General features: G+C 49.7%; 1 protein-coding gene across 1 annotated transcript in view; it reads left to right on the top strand.

Moving 5' to 3' along the window:
- LHFPL4 (LHFPL tetraspan subfamily member 4) overlaps window positions 1-13,989 on the top strand; it is a 32,580-nt gene extending 18,591 nt beyond the window's left edge. The window contains exons 3-4 of the mRNA XM_060631668.3: window positions 7,459-7,695; window positions 10,214-13,989. Coding sequence (XP_060487651.1) covers window positions 7,459-7,695; window positions 10,214-10,314 — 338 coding nt within the window. The 3' untranslated portion in view covers window positions 10,315-13,989. The remainder of the gene's footprint in view (window positions 1-7,458; window positions 7,696-10,213) is intronic.
- The last annotated feature ends 2,867 nt before the right edge of the window (window positions 13,990-16,856 follow it).

The following is a 16,856-nucleotide window of genomic DNA, read 5'->3' as shown; positions in this document are numbered from 1 at the left end:
GGGAGAGGGAGAGAGAATCCCAAGCAGCAGGCTCCACACTGTCAGTGTAGAGCCTGACGTGCGGCTCGAGCCCATGAACCTCCAGATCATGACCTGAGCTGTAACTGAGTCGGATGCTTAACTGACTGAGCCACTGAGGTGCCCAGATGATGTTTTTAAATTTCACGAGTAATACATGAATATGTTCACTCCGTGAAAAGCTGAAACATTACATAAAGGCTAAAGTCCTCACGCCCTCCCTTCCCAGAGACCACCACTCTTATAAATTTAATTTCCATTTCCCCTAGATCTTTTTCTGTGCACATACATGTCCATGAGGTAAATATATCATGTCATTTTTGTGTTGCCCCTACTTACTTTCTTCCTCTCTCTCCCTCTCACTCTCTCATGGTAAAATACACATAACATAAAATGTACCATTTTAACCATTTTTTAACTGCACAATTCCTTGGTGTTAAGGACATTCACCATGTCGTGAACCACATCCATCTCTCTCTTCCAGAACTCTTTTTCATCTAGCAAAACTGAATCTCTGTTCCCTTTAAACACTAACCCCCCACACCCCTCCCCCAGCCCCTGGCAACCACCTTCCTACTTTCTGTCTCTGTTAATTTGACTCCTCTAGGGACAGCATATAAGTGGAAGCTTACAGTATTTGTCTTTCTGTGACTAGTACATTTCACTGAACATAATGTCCTCACGGTTCCTCCATGTTGTAGTGTGTGTCAGAATTTGCTTCCTTTTTAAGGCTGAATAACATCCCACTGTGTGTAGGGACTGCCCCCTGCCTTTTTGAAACAAGAGAGAACATGCCTATGTGTGGCTGTCTACCTGCTAATGTATTAGAGAGGAGAGGTGGTTCAGAGTATGCACCCCAGCTCTACTATCTCTAGCTGTGTGACCTTGGGCACATCACTTAACCTTTTGGGGCCTGTTTCTTCATCTATACAAATGGGGATAACAATTCATTCATAAACATAGAGCAGTTAGAACAGTGCCTGAAACACTATATGCTTGACTTTTTATTTTATTTTATTTTTAATTTTTTTTAACGTTTATTTATTTAAAAATTTTTTTTAACGTTTATTTATTTTTGGGACAGAGAGAGACAGAGCATGAACAGGGGAGGGGCAGAGAGAGAGGGAGACACAGAATCGGAAGCAGGCTCCAGGCTCTGAGCCATCAGCCCAGAGCCTGATGCAGGGCTCGAACTCACGGACCGCGAGATCGTGACCTGAGCCGAAGTCGGATTCTTAACCGACTGAGCCACCCAGGCGCCCCAATGCTTGACTTTTTAAAATGACAATTGCTAGGGTGCCTGGCTGGCTCAGTGGGTAGAATATGTGACTCTTGATCTCAGGGCTGTGAGTTCCAGCCCCATGTGGGGCATGGAGCCTACTTAAAATTACGTTTCAGCTGTTTGTTGCAGCAGACATCACGTGTCAGAAAGCTTCCTGTGTCAGTCCTCACAGATGCTCATTCCTTCTACCTGTTCTACCTTGTAAGAAGGTACATACATCCTTCTTGGGGCGCCTGGGTGGGTTAGTTGGTTCAGCCTCCGACTTTGGCTCAGGTCACAATCTCATAGTTCATGAGTTTGAGCCCCACTTTGGGCTCTGTGCTAACAGCCCAGAACCTGAAGCCTGCTTCCAGTTCTGTGTCTCCCTCTCTCTGCCCCTCCACTGCCCACACTCTGTCTCTCTCTCAAAAATAAATAAACACTAAAAAAAAAAAAAAAAAAAAAAGGTACATCCTTCTTAAAGCCATAGATGGGATTATACTATACATTGTAATGTGAACCTTGATTTTTAAAATTTCTTAATATATCTTAGAAGGTTTTCCATGACAGTGTATACAATTGTTCTCCACTTGTTTTAATAGCTTTGCAGTATTCCATGGCATGGATATACCAGCCTTTATTTAATCAGTTCCCTCTTAATAGACATTGCAGTCCTTTGTTATAAAGATGGCGGTGCAGTGAATATACTCCATACACACCCTCTGTGTACACGCACAAGTTCAGCCATAGGGTACATTTTTGAGTCAGGGATAAGTGCATGTACGATTCTTATAGATACTGCCATGTTGTTCTCCAAGCAGAGTAGATGTCCCACCTTCACACGCTACAAACAATGAGACATACCCCCATTACAGTGATGATGGTGACCACCCAATATACGTTGTGGCCTTAAGAAGTAAATATCACCATCCCTATGATGACACAACGGAGGTTCAGAGAGGTGCAGTGACTTGCCCAAGGACACACAATTAAAAAGCTGTTCTCCCAATACATATATGTGATACAAACTTTAAAAGGAATAACACATTACTATAACAGTTAGGACTAGATTTGGCTGCATGTGATAGGAAAACCCCAAATAATTGTGGTTTAATGACCCAAGGTTCAGTCTCTTATATAAAACAAATGCCCAAGAGTTAGACAGTCCAGAGCTGGTATTGTAGCCCCTGAAGTCAAGAGCTCTTTTTAGAGCTCTGCTTCACCACTCTTGGGTAAGGCCCTTGTCCTCATAGTTGAAGATGGTTGCTAGAGCCCTAGCCATCACCTCTGCATTCCAGGCAGCAGGATGGAGGAATGGGTGACGAAAAAGGGGCAAAGAGCACATTCTAGCAACCTTACAAATCTGTTTATATAAAGTTATTTTCCGTGAAGACACATAGCACATCTGCATGCATTTTTACCTACTCATGTGGCCTAGTCATGTAGCTGCAAAGGTAGCTGGAAGCTTTATTTTTGATGGTCAAGTTCTCAGCAAAAACTGGGGGCTATAATAGTAAGGAAGAGGGATGAACAGATATAGTAGCAAAGTACTGGTCTCTGTCATGATTATGTGTAAAAATTAAGCTAATCACCTTCCACAGGCAGCGACTGTTCACCGTTCTTGACTATCTGGAAAAAGACTTATCTCTTTTGTCCAAATTTTTTTTCCACTTCCCCAAGAGTTGCCATGACCTGTCCCCACTTCACCAGGAATAATTTGCATACCTCTTCTCACCTGCCAGTTGATTCTCACAAAAGTGCTATGAAATAAGTGGGGTGGATGTCATGATCCCATTTTACAGATGAAGAAACCAAGGCCCAGAGTGGTAAACCAACTTTGCCTAAAGCAACATAGTGAAGAATGGAGTTCAGCTTCCTTTTGAGGCCATGCAAGGTGGGCAGTGTCTCATGGCTTCAAGGAGAAAGGCTCAGTTTGGTGCTAGTATTTCCTTAATTCCTCACACACTATTAAACCTCTTAAACAGAGAGAATGCTCAGAGCATTTGGCAGGCAAAAGTATCCAGCTAGGATCTAAGAACATTGTTTTGGTTTCATTATATTTATAGTTTCCTTCTATTTGTGGCAAATGATCCTGGTTTCCTTTTCTATGATAGTGATATAAAGCTTACTTTTTAAGTAAATGCCTCTAAGTTAAAAAGTGAGGCTATTAAAAGAAAAATGTTAAGTAAAGACCTGTCTGGGTTTAAATACAGATCCCACCACTGACTAGCTCTGTGTCATGAGATATGATACATGTTTCCTCTGAACCTGTTTTCTCATCTATAAAATGAGGATCATGATTTTCCCTACCTTATAGATTTGTAATAGCATTAAACAAGATCATGGTGTCAGGAGCTCTGCACCCTGGCATGTAGGTAAGCACTCAATGCTCTTTGTTAACATTATTATCATATTATGAATATTCATATTATTAATTTTGTCACAACACTTTCTGGCTGCTTGGAGCAGGGGAAGTCAGTGGACTGAAGGGTAATGGATAGAGATGCCCCATCAGAGGGCCCCTTCCCCATACTAGTGGTTCTCAGCCAGGGACAGGTTGGCCCCCCTCCCACCCCCCCCCCCCAGGGGACATTTGGCAATATCTGGAGATGTTTTTTATGATGACGGCAGGGGTGGGGTGTGGGGCGGGGGGAGATGTGCCACATCCCACAAGGCACAGGACAGCCCCCCATCATGAAATATTATCAGGTGAAATGTCAAAAATGCTTCCTTTGAGAAGCCCTACCCCACATGGCACCCCACACCTGTGTGTGTGATTCAAAGCAGCCAGCTCATTATTTCCAAAAGAGACTCGAACTCAGACTCCAAAGACTTCAGCCTCAGTTTCCTCATTCAGCACATGGGGATGAAACCTGCCTTACCTGGAGTCATTCTATCTCCTGATGGTTGAAACTCTTTGTCACTTCCTTGTTTTAGGCTGTCCCTAGTGGTCTTTTCCTCTCTTCTCCCAGGTCCAGGGAAGCCATCTGATTGGTTTTTCTCCATTTGCTTGACTTCTGGGTGTTTCCCATTCCCTGAGCAGCCTTGGGCGCCCCATAGCCACCACCTACAATGCTGCAGAACAGAGAAGGCAGAGAGAGTGGGTTAGAGATGGAGAGGTCCACCCCCTCCCTCTCCCAGCATCCTGTTATTCTGGGTCTCCACCCCGAGTGTGCTTCCTTGCAAGCACTCCTTGACATGCATAAGCATTCTGTTTGTGTACTGACTTGATTTTATTTCTTCCACACACCTCTTCTGAAGACCACGCCTCCAGGGGCCCCAGCATCCTGCACAATGTCCGGCACATTACTGGCCCTCGGGATTTACGTGTGCAGTGTTCGAAGGGAGAGCCAGAGAGAGAAAAGGGCCAGGTGCTAGATCCAGAGAAGGAAGAGAAGCGAGAAAAGGATGAGAGAAGAGGAGGGCTGATGAAAGAATGTTAAATGCAGAGAGATCTAACCAGACAAGGGGAGAGGGAGGGTCGAGGCCAACCCTTGAGCGCGATGCAGACATGCCCGAGAGACAGTAGCAGAACAAGAGACAAATGCAGAACAAGAAAGATGAAAGGGTGGACAAGAGAAAGGAATGGGGAGGCACGCGACTGAGAGAGGCACGTGGGCGGTGAGAGCGAGAGCGTGCGGGCGCAGGGCCACGGGAAGGAAAGTCCTTGAGGGCTGAGCGCGGAGCTGCCAAAGGGAGAGGCCCGCCCTGCGAGCCCGGCTGTGCCGCCGGGAGCTCTGGGTGCGGGCGCCGTCTCCATGGAAACGGCGACGCTCTGGGCTGGAGAGGAAATGCGGCCTGTGGGGAGGGGAAACGGAGGGGCTGGGTGGACTTGGCCCATGCCCAGGCTCTTTTCGTCACCCCCAGCCTTTCGCTGAGGAGGCGGGAGCGCGCCTCCTGGGCCGGAGCCCTCAGATACCCAGGGCGCTCCTTCGCTCCCCTTCCCCGACCCCGGCGTTGGAACCTCCTCTCGTCTCCGACAGGGGCCTGGAGGGCCTTGCAAAATATCTGGGATATTTGGGGAGGTGGGCGGATGGACGTTCTCCGTAGGCTCCTCCTCTCCTCCCTTCCAAGCGCTCAGTCCTAGGCCTTCTCTGTATCCAGAACTCCAGTCCCAGGGATTAACCTTCCCACAGCTCCCAAATTTACATCTCCAGCACCGATTTCCCCCTGAGCTTACCTCTCCATTTGGGTAGCCAAAGTGCATCTTCGAACCTGTGGGATTCTTTAGCTCCCCCAAGCTCATTCTCACCCCAGGGCTTCTTGCATCTGCCGTCTCCGTTTGCCAAGAACCCTTTTCGCAGCAGGCAAGCACGGGGAGAGGGGACACAGCCCTAAATGTGTGTGTGGTCACGGTGCTGTGACCTGATGCAGGAGGGGGAGCCCTGCAGGGGGAGCCCTGCATCAGGACGAGGAGCACAACCTAGGGATGTGGGGAATACTGTCGTGTCACAGGAGGACGGAGGAAGGCTACAGGAGGCAAAACCTTAGAGCGAGGGGCCCCGGCGCACTGATAGACGGGAGTCTGGAGCCTAGGGAGCACTTGCTTGAACGATAGGTGAGGGAGACACGTGACAAGGCTGAGGGCATCCTCCCCACCCTGGGGACTAGATGGGCCTCCGAGACAGTGGGCAGCACTGACCACCACCCTCTCTTTGTCATCACTGTCTTCTAAAACCCAGGTTAAGCACCCCATGGGCCTGGTGTGGAACCTTCAGGTCTCAGACACAGTAACCTTGTTGCTGGTGGGACTGTCGAACACCGAGAGGGCAACATCAAGCCGCAGACACAGTCACAAGTCACAAGGCTAGCTGCTCACACCGCATGGCAGGAGTGGAAGGTCACAGCCCCCGGTTGCTTACTGAGCCTGGTTGGCTCTCTTTGGCTGTGTGGGGCTTGTGCTGTTTGGCTCAGACTTAGGTCCCACCAACTAGGCTGGGCACTGCAAAGAGCCTACCCAGACAGACTATTTGGGTTTGGATTGGCAGAGGTGGGTCACTAAACACTGGTGAGTGGATGCCAAGGTGGGGAACCAGCAGGGGCCTATTTCTGTAGAAGCCTCTTCTTGGCCTCTCCCTGTTTCCCCTCCTCCACCGCCTGAAACTAAGCTCCCTGCTTCCCAATAATTTCCTTATTTATGTGACTATTCTTTTTATCATTATGACTAGCTTTGATGATAGTAATAATAACATTTAACATTTATCTGGGATTTACTATGTCAAGCATTTACATTTGCTGCCTCCTGTAATCTTTGCAATGACTTGGATGCCATCATTAGCCCCATTTTACAGATGAGAAAATAGGCTCATGGGTGAAGGAACTGGCCTAAGTTCCCACATCTAGAAAAGACGTGAGTAAGGATTTGAGCCCCAGCCCTGTAATGTCTTTGCTCTCACGGACCTTTCCCCCGCCTAACTGCAAACTCTGTGAGGCTGGAGTGCAAACAATGCCCCCATCCCCTGCCCAGTCTAGTGCCTGCACACGCGGGGCCCTCAGTGAGAAAATGCCGGGGACTGAGTGCCTTACACACCTGACTTCCTTTAATCCTCACCACCACCCTGTGCGGTAGTGCTGTTATTTCCATGACACAGACACAGACAGGTGGCATCCCCAAGGTTGTACACCCAGTAAGTGAAAGAACTTACCCCAGTCTTTTCTTTGAGAGCAGCACTCAACTGCGTGAATGAGAACGTAGGTCCAGCATCTTGAAGGAAAGGGAATGGCGCTCAATAAATGTTTGTTGAATGAATGACAAAAATAAAGAACGAGGAGGATGGGAGGGGGTAAGCATGGTCAGGATGCTAAAGGGAGCTGAAGCAGCTGAGCGTGAGTTACTATTTTCTTGTATTTTCACCAAGGCTTCCTGGAGGAGTTGATTTGATGGGGGCATTATGGGTCCCAGAAAGCTTCTGCTCCCCGAGGCAGGAGGCCATCTCAGACCCTAAAGTTTCTGGAACCCACAGAAGCGGTTAACAGGCTCTTGGGTTGACGGGGCGGGGGGGGGGGGGGGGGGGCAGTGGTGGGGGGATGGAGGTGGGGTAGGGGGTGGCGGGCGGGGGTGGGGGTGCTGTGCAGCCCAGCCTGGAGGGCTGTGGTGGTCCTCTGGCTCTGGGGAGTACTCAACCCCTTCTCTCTTCCTCCCTGACCATGGCGGTGTGCCCGGCCTCGCGTCCCCTCAGCTCTGTGCCTTGTGCTGGGCTGCATGATCTTCCCCGACGGCTGGGACGCCGAGACGATCCGGGACATGTGTGGGGCCAAGACCGGGAAGTACTCCCTGGGGGACTGTTCAGTGCGCTGGGCGTACATCCTGGCCATCATCGGCATCCTCAACGCCCTCATCCTCTCCTTCCTCGCCTTCGTGCTGGGCAACCGGCAAACAGACCTGCTGCAGGAGGAGCTCAAGCAGGAGAACAAAGGCGAGTGCGCTTGGGGCCGGGGGTGGGGCCCAGAGGTGTCACAGAGTACTCAGACAAAACCAGAGCTGGAAAGGGTGCAGGCAGTGAAAGCCATTTGACGTTATTCCTCAAATCCCAACATTTGCATGCCTGTGACCCAGCAGACCCAACCAGGAGTATAAACCCATGAGAAATGTGCTTGGACGGTCTTAGCAGCAGTTTCAAATAGCAAACTACTGAAAACAATGGCCATTGACAGGAGGATGGATAAATAAATGGCGATATATTCATATTATGGAATAGTGCATAATGAATGAATACACTTTAGTTATAAGTAACAGAATGGACACATCCTGGAAACATAATATTGAGAAAGAGAGGGAAAAAAATAGAGTTCCAGAAGATGACAGAATGATATTTTTATGGAGCTCAATAAAAAACCAAGAGACATGAAATAATGTGTGGCTTAATAATAAATATGTTTATGGTAGTACTGTATATATTTTTTTAAGCAAAGAAACAATAAATACAGAAGATAGGATGATGGTTATCTGTGGTTGGGATAGAAGAGGGGAGGCCAGGAGCATGAGATGTGGGTGTGTAGGCATGTACAAATTATTGGCGATCACAGTTCTTTCATGGTGAGCCCACACAGGTGTTTGTATACGTAGTATATTACATATCAACTTTTGTATGTATCAAGTAACACTGAAATACAGCAAAGAAAAAATTGACACATGAGGCCAGAGGCTCAGTGCTAACCACTGTTATCAGATATTTACGCATATATGTACATAACATATGTTATATGTCCCTTTATAAAATATATAGTAGTGTTATGTGCTAATATAACACAGGATAGGCATCATCCTAAACAAATCCCTTGCTTCTTGTGCCCAACCCTAGAGCATATCTGAAAGATCTTTCTTTATCCTTTTATGGAGAACCCTTTATATCCAGTGCTTAGCATTACATCAGATGGAGGAACTGTAATTTCTTAACCATTCTCCTTTTAGGGACTGGTAGGGAGGTTTCCAGGATTTTACCATCACTGACAATGCTAGGCTAGACATCTTTGTGCCTTGTTATATACAATGTTTTCTGGGTGCTTTTTCAGAAGTGGAGTTGCACACTTACAATTGTAATGGCAGTGCCAGATTACTCTCCAAAGAAGGGTTGGTCTTCTGAGCCAGGAGCCTACCCTGCCCCTGGAGCAAGGGGCCGGGGGGCGGGGCGGTGGGGGGTGGGCAGGGATGGCACCAGTGGACAGATACCCGTCTGTCTGCGTGTGCGTTCCCTGCAGTGAGAAATAGGAGTAGTGGTTTTCACAGTCGCACCCTGCATGTTACATTAGCATGTGCTGGGTGTATATTTAGCACTCTCCATTAATTATATTCCCCTCTTGGAGTCTCTCACCTATAAAATGGGGATAATGGCAGTGAGGCTTATTATCTCATCTGGCAGGAGGCAGGTTAGTTTGGTGGTGGAACCCTTGGACTGAAGGCAGACCGTCTGTGTGGGAAGCAGGTTGATCAAAGAAATGGCTTCATGTCCTTGAGCCTTAGTTTCCTGCACTTCATAAAATGAGGGTGGTGGAAATAGTACCACCTTACAGGGCTGTCTTGTGAAGAAGAAAGATTATGTCTATTAAGGGGCACTTGATGAATACTCAGAAAAAACTGTCACTGCTCAAGACTCCCCATCAAGCAGACATCACGGCCACCATTTTACAAATGCGAAAGGTGAGTCCCCAGGGAGGTGCAGTTAACTTGCCCAAGGTCACCGAAGCAGTGCAGCCAGGATTTGAACCCAGGTCCAAATTCAAAGGCCAGACTCTTCCCTGCTGCCTGCTTCCTTTTCGGGGGCCCTCCTGGGCTGCTGGGCTGCTAAAACCTGTCTGTGAGCCTCCTGTCCCTGGAGACCCTGACACCTGGTGGTTTCTGTGCTCTTGGTGTGAGGTCAGGGCCTGCCCTCTGGTGGCAGCTTCCAGAAGTGCATTACTAAGAGCCACCGCCTTTCTGAAGAAGGGGTCTGGGGGTGCAAATGGGTGAGATGGGCCCAGCCAGCGTCCTCTCCTCCTTCCCCAAAGTGCCCTATTCTCAGTGCTAAGAGTGATGTGAAGGAGCCCCAGTTTGCCTTCCCTCAGCCTCTGTGGGTCTCCATCCCTCCAGTTCAGTTCTGAGCCAGACCTCTGGGACAAAAGTAAAAAATAAAATAAATTGCCATCATTTCCAGCATTTACTAGGCACTAAACATTGTGAAAAAGCCCTTAGCTATAATTATTTATGTCTTTTTCACCCCTCAGAATCACTCTGTGAAGGAGGCTATTATGACCATCGTATAGATGAGGAAATTGAGACTCAGAGGGGTCAAATGGCTCAAGATCATCCAGCTAGGCAGAGGCCTGGCTGGGATTTCACAGCCTGTGCAGGTCACTTCCCTGCCCAGCTTTGCCCACCCCACCTGAGAAGTGGCTGAGGGGAGCCCCAATGCCCTGGCAGTCTCTGACTTTCTCCAATTCTCTCTCTCTCTCTCATAGATTTTGTGGGCTCTACAGTAAGCTCTGTGTTGCGGCCAGGGGGTGATGTCTCCGGATGGGGAGTCCTCCCCTGTCCCGTCGCTCACTCACAGGGACCCTGAGGGCCAGGATCACAGCCCAGGAATTGACCTGTCCTCAGCTTCTCCCGTTGCCTGCCCTCTCATCCCTTCATTCAAGCTCCAGGGGAAGACCCCATCGAGGACTGACTTCTCATCTGCTACCTGCCTGTAGCTCCAGGCTTTGAAGAGATCGGGGCTGGGATGCAGTGTGGGGGAGGGCCTGATTCTGCTCTTCCCTCAACTGACCTAAGGGAGCTGGAGCCCCGGGCCCTTGGGCTTCTCCTTTCCTCCCTAGCCTGGCCTGGGGACCCTGCAAAGTCTCCAGGGGAAGAGACGCCGTGGTTCCAGTTCCCCAGGCCCCCTCAGTCTGGAGGGCTGCTGCCTGGCTGTATCCTTGCCTCCTCTGGTCCCTGCCTCCTGCAGAAACTTATTCAAGACACTGGCCTAGGGTGGACCGGACTTTTTCCTATTTTTTTCTCCTCCGATGATGGTTCCATCATATCATTACAGAGCTCCAGGCGCCACCAGCCTCCCTGGGGCCTCTCTGCCACCCGCTCCAGCCTGTTCTCACCTCTCCCAAAGGAGTCTGAGCTGCACTGAGGGAGAAAGCACAGGGCCTCCCTGTCAATGGCTGACTGGGGCCCTGGGCAGCCCAGAGACTGAGGACAGACAGGCTCTGGAGGCAGTAGGAGGGGGTGCTCGGACTCCTGTCTTGATGGCATCTGATCATGGCAGCTGGGGCTGGAAGGGGCTCAACCTGGGGCTGGCCCGGCCTCCTCTCTGCTGGGGTGTCTCACCAGTGACTGGACCCTTGACCCCAGCCTGTTTTGTACAGCACAGACTTCTTGGCCCTGTTGTCAGGGCTGGGGGTTTGGGAGGGGGGCCCGAGAGTGGGGAATTAGGGGATACATCACCCCTCTGCCCCTTCTCATGCCCCCAGCCCAGGCATCTGCCAAGGGCAGAGACTGTCTTGCCTCTTTGATACTTTTTCTGCATAACTTGAACTTGCAGGTCACCTCTGAACAGGGTACCCCCTGTCCCCATCCCCAGGCCTTGTAACCCTATCCCTACCTCCACTTCCTCCCCTTGCCCACCTCTCGCCTTGCGGTATGCCCAGGGTCTGCAGCCCAATGGGCAGTGCTTGGAGCTGAGGCATGAGTGTGTGTGTGTGTGTGTGTGTGTGTGTATGTGTGCGCGCGTGCATATGTGTGACAGAGTGAGTGTATGTGTGCACGCGCGTATGTGTGTGTGTAAGTGTGTGTGGCGGGGGGCAGATGGGGAGTCTTCTCTCTCTTTCCCCTCCTAATGGGGGGGCGTCTCCTTTCCCTTTGGCCGGGAGCAAGTGAGGGAGACTCCAGGTGTTTCTAAACTCCCCTCGCTGCCTGGTGGACCTGGCAGGCAGTAGAGCCATCTGGCCTGGGACATGGACAGCCCCTTTCAGCTCCCAGTTCAGGTGGCAGGTTGGTTTCATCTAGTGTGCCTACTACTGTCTTCAGGTACTGGGAGGAAGTACTGGTCCACTGTGTAGCAGGAGCACGAGGCCTCTGCAGGTTCAGTGGGGAAGCTTGTCATCACTTCCTATCCGGGTCTCAACCAAAGGAGGGGAGAAAAGCAGCGAGTGCCATGTATTTGCCAATCTTGTGTTCATTTCCATAGGACTTGGACCTGAGAGGGTTTCCAAGACAGACCCTAGAAATCCTCTGCCTGAGACCCCCATCTGGACCCTAATTGGAGTCAGATGCTGGGTCCTGGTAGGATTCCTGAAACCTGGAACTTACCAAGTCTTGACCTTCCACCCTCTCCACCGACTCCCCCATCCTGGGCAAACACCTTTCGTCTGGTGCTCTGGCTCCAGCCCCATGCTCCCCTCTCCCGCTCCCCCAGGGCTCTACCTGCAGTGTGGGGCTCTACACCTGGGGCCTGTGCTAAATGGGAGGGTCTGGGGAGCCTCATGGGAGGCAGTGGGGGGCAGAAGTGAGTTCCTTAAAGATCCAAACCAAAGCCCAGTGTTGGCAGGCTACAGGGTGGGTGGGCAGGAGCCAGTATCTGGGAAGGGGGAGAGATGGGAGAGAGCCAGAATGAGAAAGGGGAGAGAAGGGGTGGAGAGGCAGAGAAATGGGGAAAGGAGAGATGAAGAGTGTAGGGGAGAGGGGACCCTGATGCAGAGAGCCTGGAGGTAGTGGGGAGGTGGCCGGGAAGATGGAGAAGGAATAGGGACAGGGAAGGAGGCAAATGGAGAGGTGAGGTGTGGACAGCAGACTGGAGTGCAGGGGGATGGCATGAGGAGGAGAGGAGGGTAATGGGGGCAGGACAATGAGGAACAGGAGTGGCTGCTGTGTGTGCACTGTGTGCAGGGCCCCTGTTCCCCCAAGGGGACTGCTGGGGGAGTTTGGGGGCAATGGAGCCCTGTTGTGGGAGGGGGGGATGTTAGAACCGCCCCTCAGAGGCTGAGGCTACTGCCCACCTCTTTGGGGCAGGGGCATGACTGGAGTGGGTTAGTGGGAGGGAAGAGGGATGTCAATCCCTTTGAGGTGGGGTCTGAGTGCCTCCAAGTCACCATGCATCCAGCCAGCTGCCACCTTGCTGAGGAAGGGGCTGCCCAGAGATGCACCTAGGAGTGTGGGTGGGGTTAGGAAAGCAGGGTTGGGCAGGTGAAGGAGTGTCAGGGGAACACAGGGAAGGGAAAGAGGTTGGAGTGGGCACCAAACCGTAGCCCCATCCCTCAGGCTTCAGCACAGGTGGGAGCAGAGTGAGGAAAATGCTTCAGGCAGGGGCCCCACGTGAGGCTGAAGTACCATCACCCTGTGGCCCAGATGGCTCTCTAGGGGCAAGGAAGCCATCATGGACACGGGGAGGTTTGTGGTTTGCCCTCAGCCAAGGCAGGCAAATTGACTTTTCCCTTTGGGAGGAGATGAATACAGAGATCCCACCTCAGTGTGGCCCCTGGGACTCTTGCTTCTTTAAAGAAGTTGACCTTTGAGTGGCCCATGGAGGCACTCCTCCCCCGAGTTGTGACTGGATGAGAGGGGTCTGGCACTAATAGGTTGTCTTTGCTATGTGGTCTGGGGACTTTCAGAAGAGGCCGAAGCAGCCACAACATGGAGGTGGTTGAGAGCACTGGTTGGTCAAGTCCTTGTGAATCTCTAGGATGTGAAAACTTTCCTGTTTGGGAACCAGTACCCCCTCAGGAAAACATGGTTTCCCTGAGGGGTTGAGGACCATGGGTAGGATTGATTCTTTTCAGGCCTGGACTATCCAAGCTGAGAACTTTTAGACAAGGCTGTAGGGAAATTCCTTGGCCTTCTTGAGATTCCTGCTTGGGCACAGGGAAGTCAGCCTTCTCCAGCTTCCAGTGTGATTGAGACAGGGGAACCCTCTCTTCGGAGAAGCTGGGACCTTCCCAGCACAAGAAACTTGCGCAGGTCCCTGCCTGGCTGAGGGCTAGCCTTCGGGTGGGCATGGAGTTTCCTGAGAAGGGAATGAGGGGGATAGTCCTTCCCAGAGCTCTGACCAGCAGATCTCAGGGGCCTGTGCTGTGTGTCATTAGGATAGCTTGGTGTTGTCTACACCCCATTAGTAAGTTCTGTCTGAATGTGTCCTCGCTGTTCATCGTCCAGTTTGGTAACATTTATTTCAGTCCTGACCCCTTCTGCTGCTGCTGGATTTGAGCTTCAGTGCAGGTGGAATGATGTTCAAATAAAGAAACACTTTATATCACCCATGCTGGTTTCTTCTTCTCTGAGTTGGCCCCCAGGGGATCAAGACGGGTGAGATTCTACCCTTTGTACCAGTTGGCTGCATATTAATGGAGCTACACTGTGGCTTAACAAGAGCTTATTTTCCTTTCACATTAAGTCTGGAGATAGCCAGACCATGACCAATATGGCCTGCAGCATTATCAGGAACCCAGGCTCCTTACCTTTCTGTGCTGCCATTTTCAATCCTGGCTTCCAGTTTCAAGGACACCTCATGGCCCAATATGGCTGCTGGAGCTCTAGTCATTTGGCCACATTTCATTTGACGGAGACTTCTAGAAATCCCATAGGATGGGATGTACCTAGCTGAAATGTAATCCTTTAATGGGCACATGCCACGCCAAATAAAACTGTGGTTCTCTTTCCAAGGAGAAAGGAGACATAGATGGAGCAGGCAGTTAGAAGTCTCTACACAGTGCTGGTTGACTGCATAGGTTTGATTTTGGACTTAGGACTCTGACGAGGGCAAACATGACTCCACCCTTTTCTGCCTGTGTGCCCTGGATGGGTCCCTTTGCCTCTTTCTAAATCCCCACTACATAAATGGAATTGATGACAGTGATCTCAGGGGATTGTAAGGAACAAATGAGGGAACGTGAGTTGCTTCACAGCCTCTGGCACATTGTAACATGTCCCATGTGGCAGCTACATTTATTTATAATTTGTGCCCTTGGAAACTGAGTCTTCAATACATTTTGGGCACTTAGTATAGTCTAAGCACTTAAAGAACAAAAGAGAGACCCTACGTTAAGTGTCAATCTGATTGGGGAGATGAACATGTAAAAATGATGTAAAATGTGGCAGGTGCAGGGTATTGTGGGTGTCCTGGGTAGAGACACCTTAAATGGCATTTGGTGGGGTGGGTAGAGCAGGAGACCGTTTCACAGGAGGATGAATAGGAGTTAGGCAGGCAAGGGTCAGGAAAGCCATTCATGAGAGAGAAGGCAGCTTGAGGAAAGAGCTGGGTAAGAAACAGAATGGTATGTGCAGAGCACTAAAAGCAGTTGGCAATGCTGAACTATAAAGTGCAAGCAGGGAGGATCAGAGATTAGTCTGGAGACAGGTTCAGAGCAATGGGGGACCAGGGAGGATTTCAGCCAGAGAGGGGCATGATTAATTTTGCATTTCAGGAGGATCACTCTGGTTGCCCTGTTAGGGAGCCAAGTTAGAGGAAGACAATTTTAATGAAAGGGAAATCAGAAATCTTGCCTGGGTGCCTGGGTGGCTCAGTCAGTTAAGTGTACAATTCTTGATTTCAGCTCAGGTCATGATCTCACAGTTTGTGGGACTGAGCCTGTGTTGGGCTCCACACTGACAGGATGGAGCTTGCTTGGGATTCTCTCTCTCTCTCTCTCTCTCTCTCTCTCTCTCTCTTTTCCTCTGCCCCTCTCCTGCTCATGTGTCCTCTCTAAGTAAAAAAAGAAAAGAAAAGAAAAGAAAAGAAAAGAAAAGAAAAAGAAAGAAAAAGTCTGGCTTAAAACAAGGTGAACAAGGTGGTGGCAGTGAGTCTGCTGAGAGGTGAGAATTTTGCTATTTAGGAAGTAGAACAGACACTTGGTAGCTCATTGATTGACATTGGGTAAGAGAGTGGCACCAAGGATAATGGATACATTTTTTGCTTGGGGGACAAGAAAGAATTGTCAGTATAACACCAGAACAAGATGACCAATTCAGTTAGAGACTTGCTAAGCTTAATAAGCATGTGGGGGGTGCCTTGTTGGCTCAGTTGGTGGAGTGTGTGACTGTTGATCTCAGGGTTGTAAGTTCGAGACCCATGTTGGTTGTAGAGATTACTTAAAGAAATACATAGAAAAAGAAAATTAAAAAAAAAAAAAAAGCATGCAGGACATCACAGTGGAGTTGTCCAATAGTCAGTTGACTGGGATGGATTTGGGAGCTCAAGAGACAGATCTGGGCCAGAAGCATGAGCATACAGATAATGGTTGAAATGTAAAGCAGAGATGCCTTTGCTCAGGGCGACTGTGTTGTGTGAAGAGCACAGGGCTATGAAGTGAATGCTGGAAACACCAACACATAAAGGTCAGAGGAATGGATGTCCAAAAGGAGAGAACAAAGGAAGAATCAGAGCTGTGAGGAAAATCATGAAAGTGTGTTATGGAAACCAAGGGTTTCAAGTTCAAGGGAAAGGTCAACTGGAGCCAAGAAGTTCAGAATTAGGGACTGAAAAATGTGCCTACTGGATTTGGAAGCAAGGACACCATTGTTGAATTTCAGGATGTGGAATCTTTCTTTATATGAAACAGTTCTGAATGTTCCTAGATCATGGCCAGTAAGAGGTTTTTGTTTGTTTGTTTGTTTGTTTGTTTGTTTGTTTTAAGTTTATTTGGAGAGAGAGGGAGAGAGAGAGAACAGGGGAGGGGCAAAGAGAGAGAATCCCACGCAGGCTTCACACTGTCAGCATAGAGCCTGATGTGGGGATTGTACTCACGAACTGTGAGATCATGACCTGAGCTGAAATCAAGAGCTGGTCACTTAAGACTAAGCCACCCACGTGCCCCATGGCCAGTAAGAGTTTAACGGTAAAGAGAGAATGACTGAGAAGAGGCAAGAAAGCCTTTTTTGGGGTAGAGGGAAGTACAAGATTTAGGGAGCTCTTGCCTGATAGTATCCATTTTCTCAATGAAGCAGGAGGCAAGACTGTCCACTGAGAGGAGGGAATGAGCAGTGGGGTAGAAGAAATGGTGAAAGTTTGGAACAGTTTCTACAGGAGCTGCCAAAGGACCACAAAACTGATGGATGACCATGAATTTATGGAGGCATCAACCAACAGGAGGGCAGGCACAGAGAAGGCTGACTGTAGATTCGTAG

The sequence above is a fragment of the Panthera onca genome, chromosome A2, assembly GCF_046562875.1.
Source record: "Panthera onca isolate mPanOnc1 chromosome A2, mPanOnc1 haplotype 2, whole genome shotgun sequence".
In the NCBI taxonomy this organism is placed as follows: Eukaryota; Metazoa; Chordata; class Mammalia; order Carnivora; family Felidae; genus Panthera; species Panthera onca.
The sequence above is the reverse complement of the archived record's forward strand: the minus strand, read 5'-3'. Positions and strand labels throughout refer to the sequence as shown.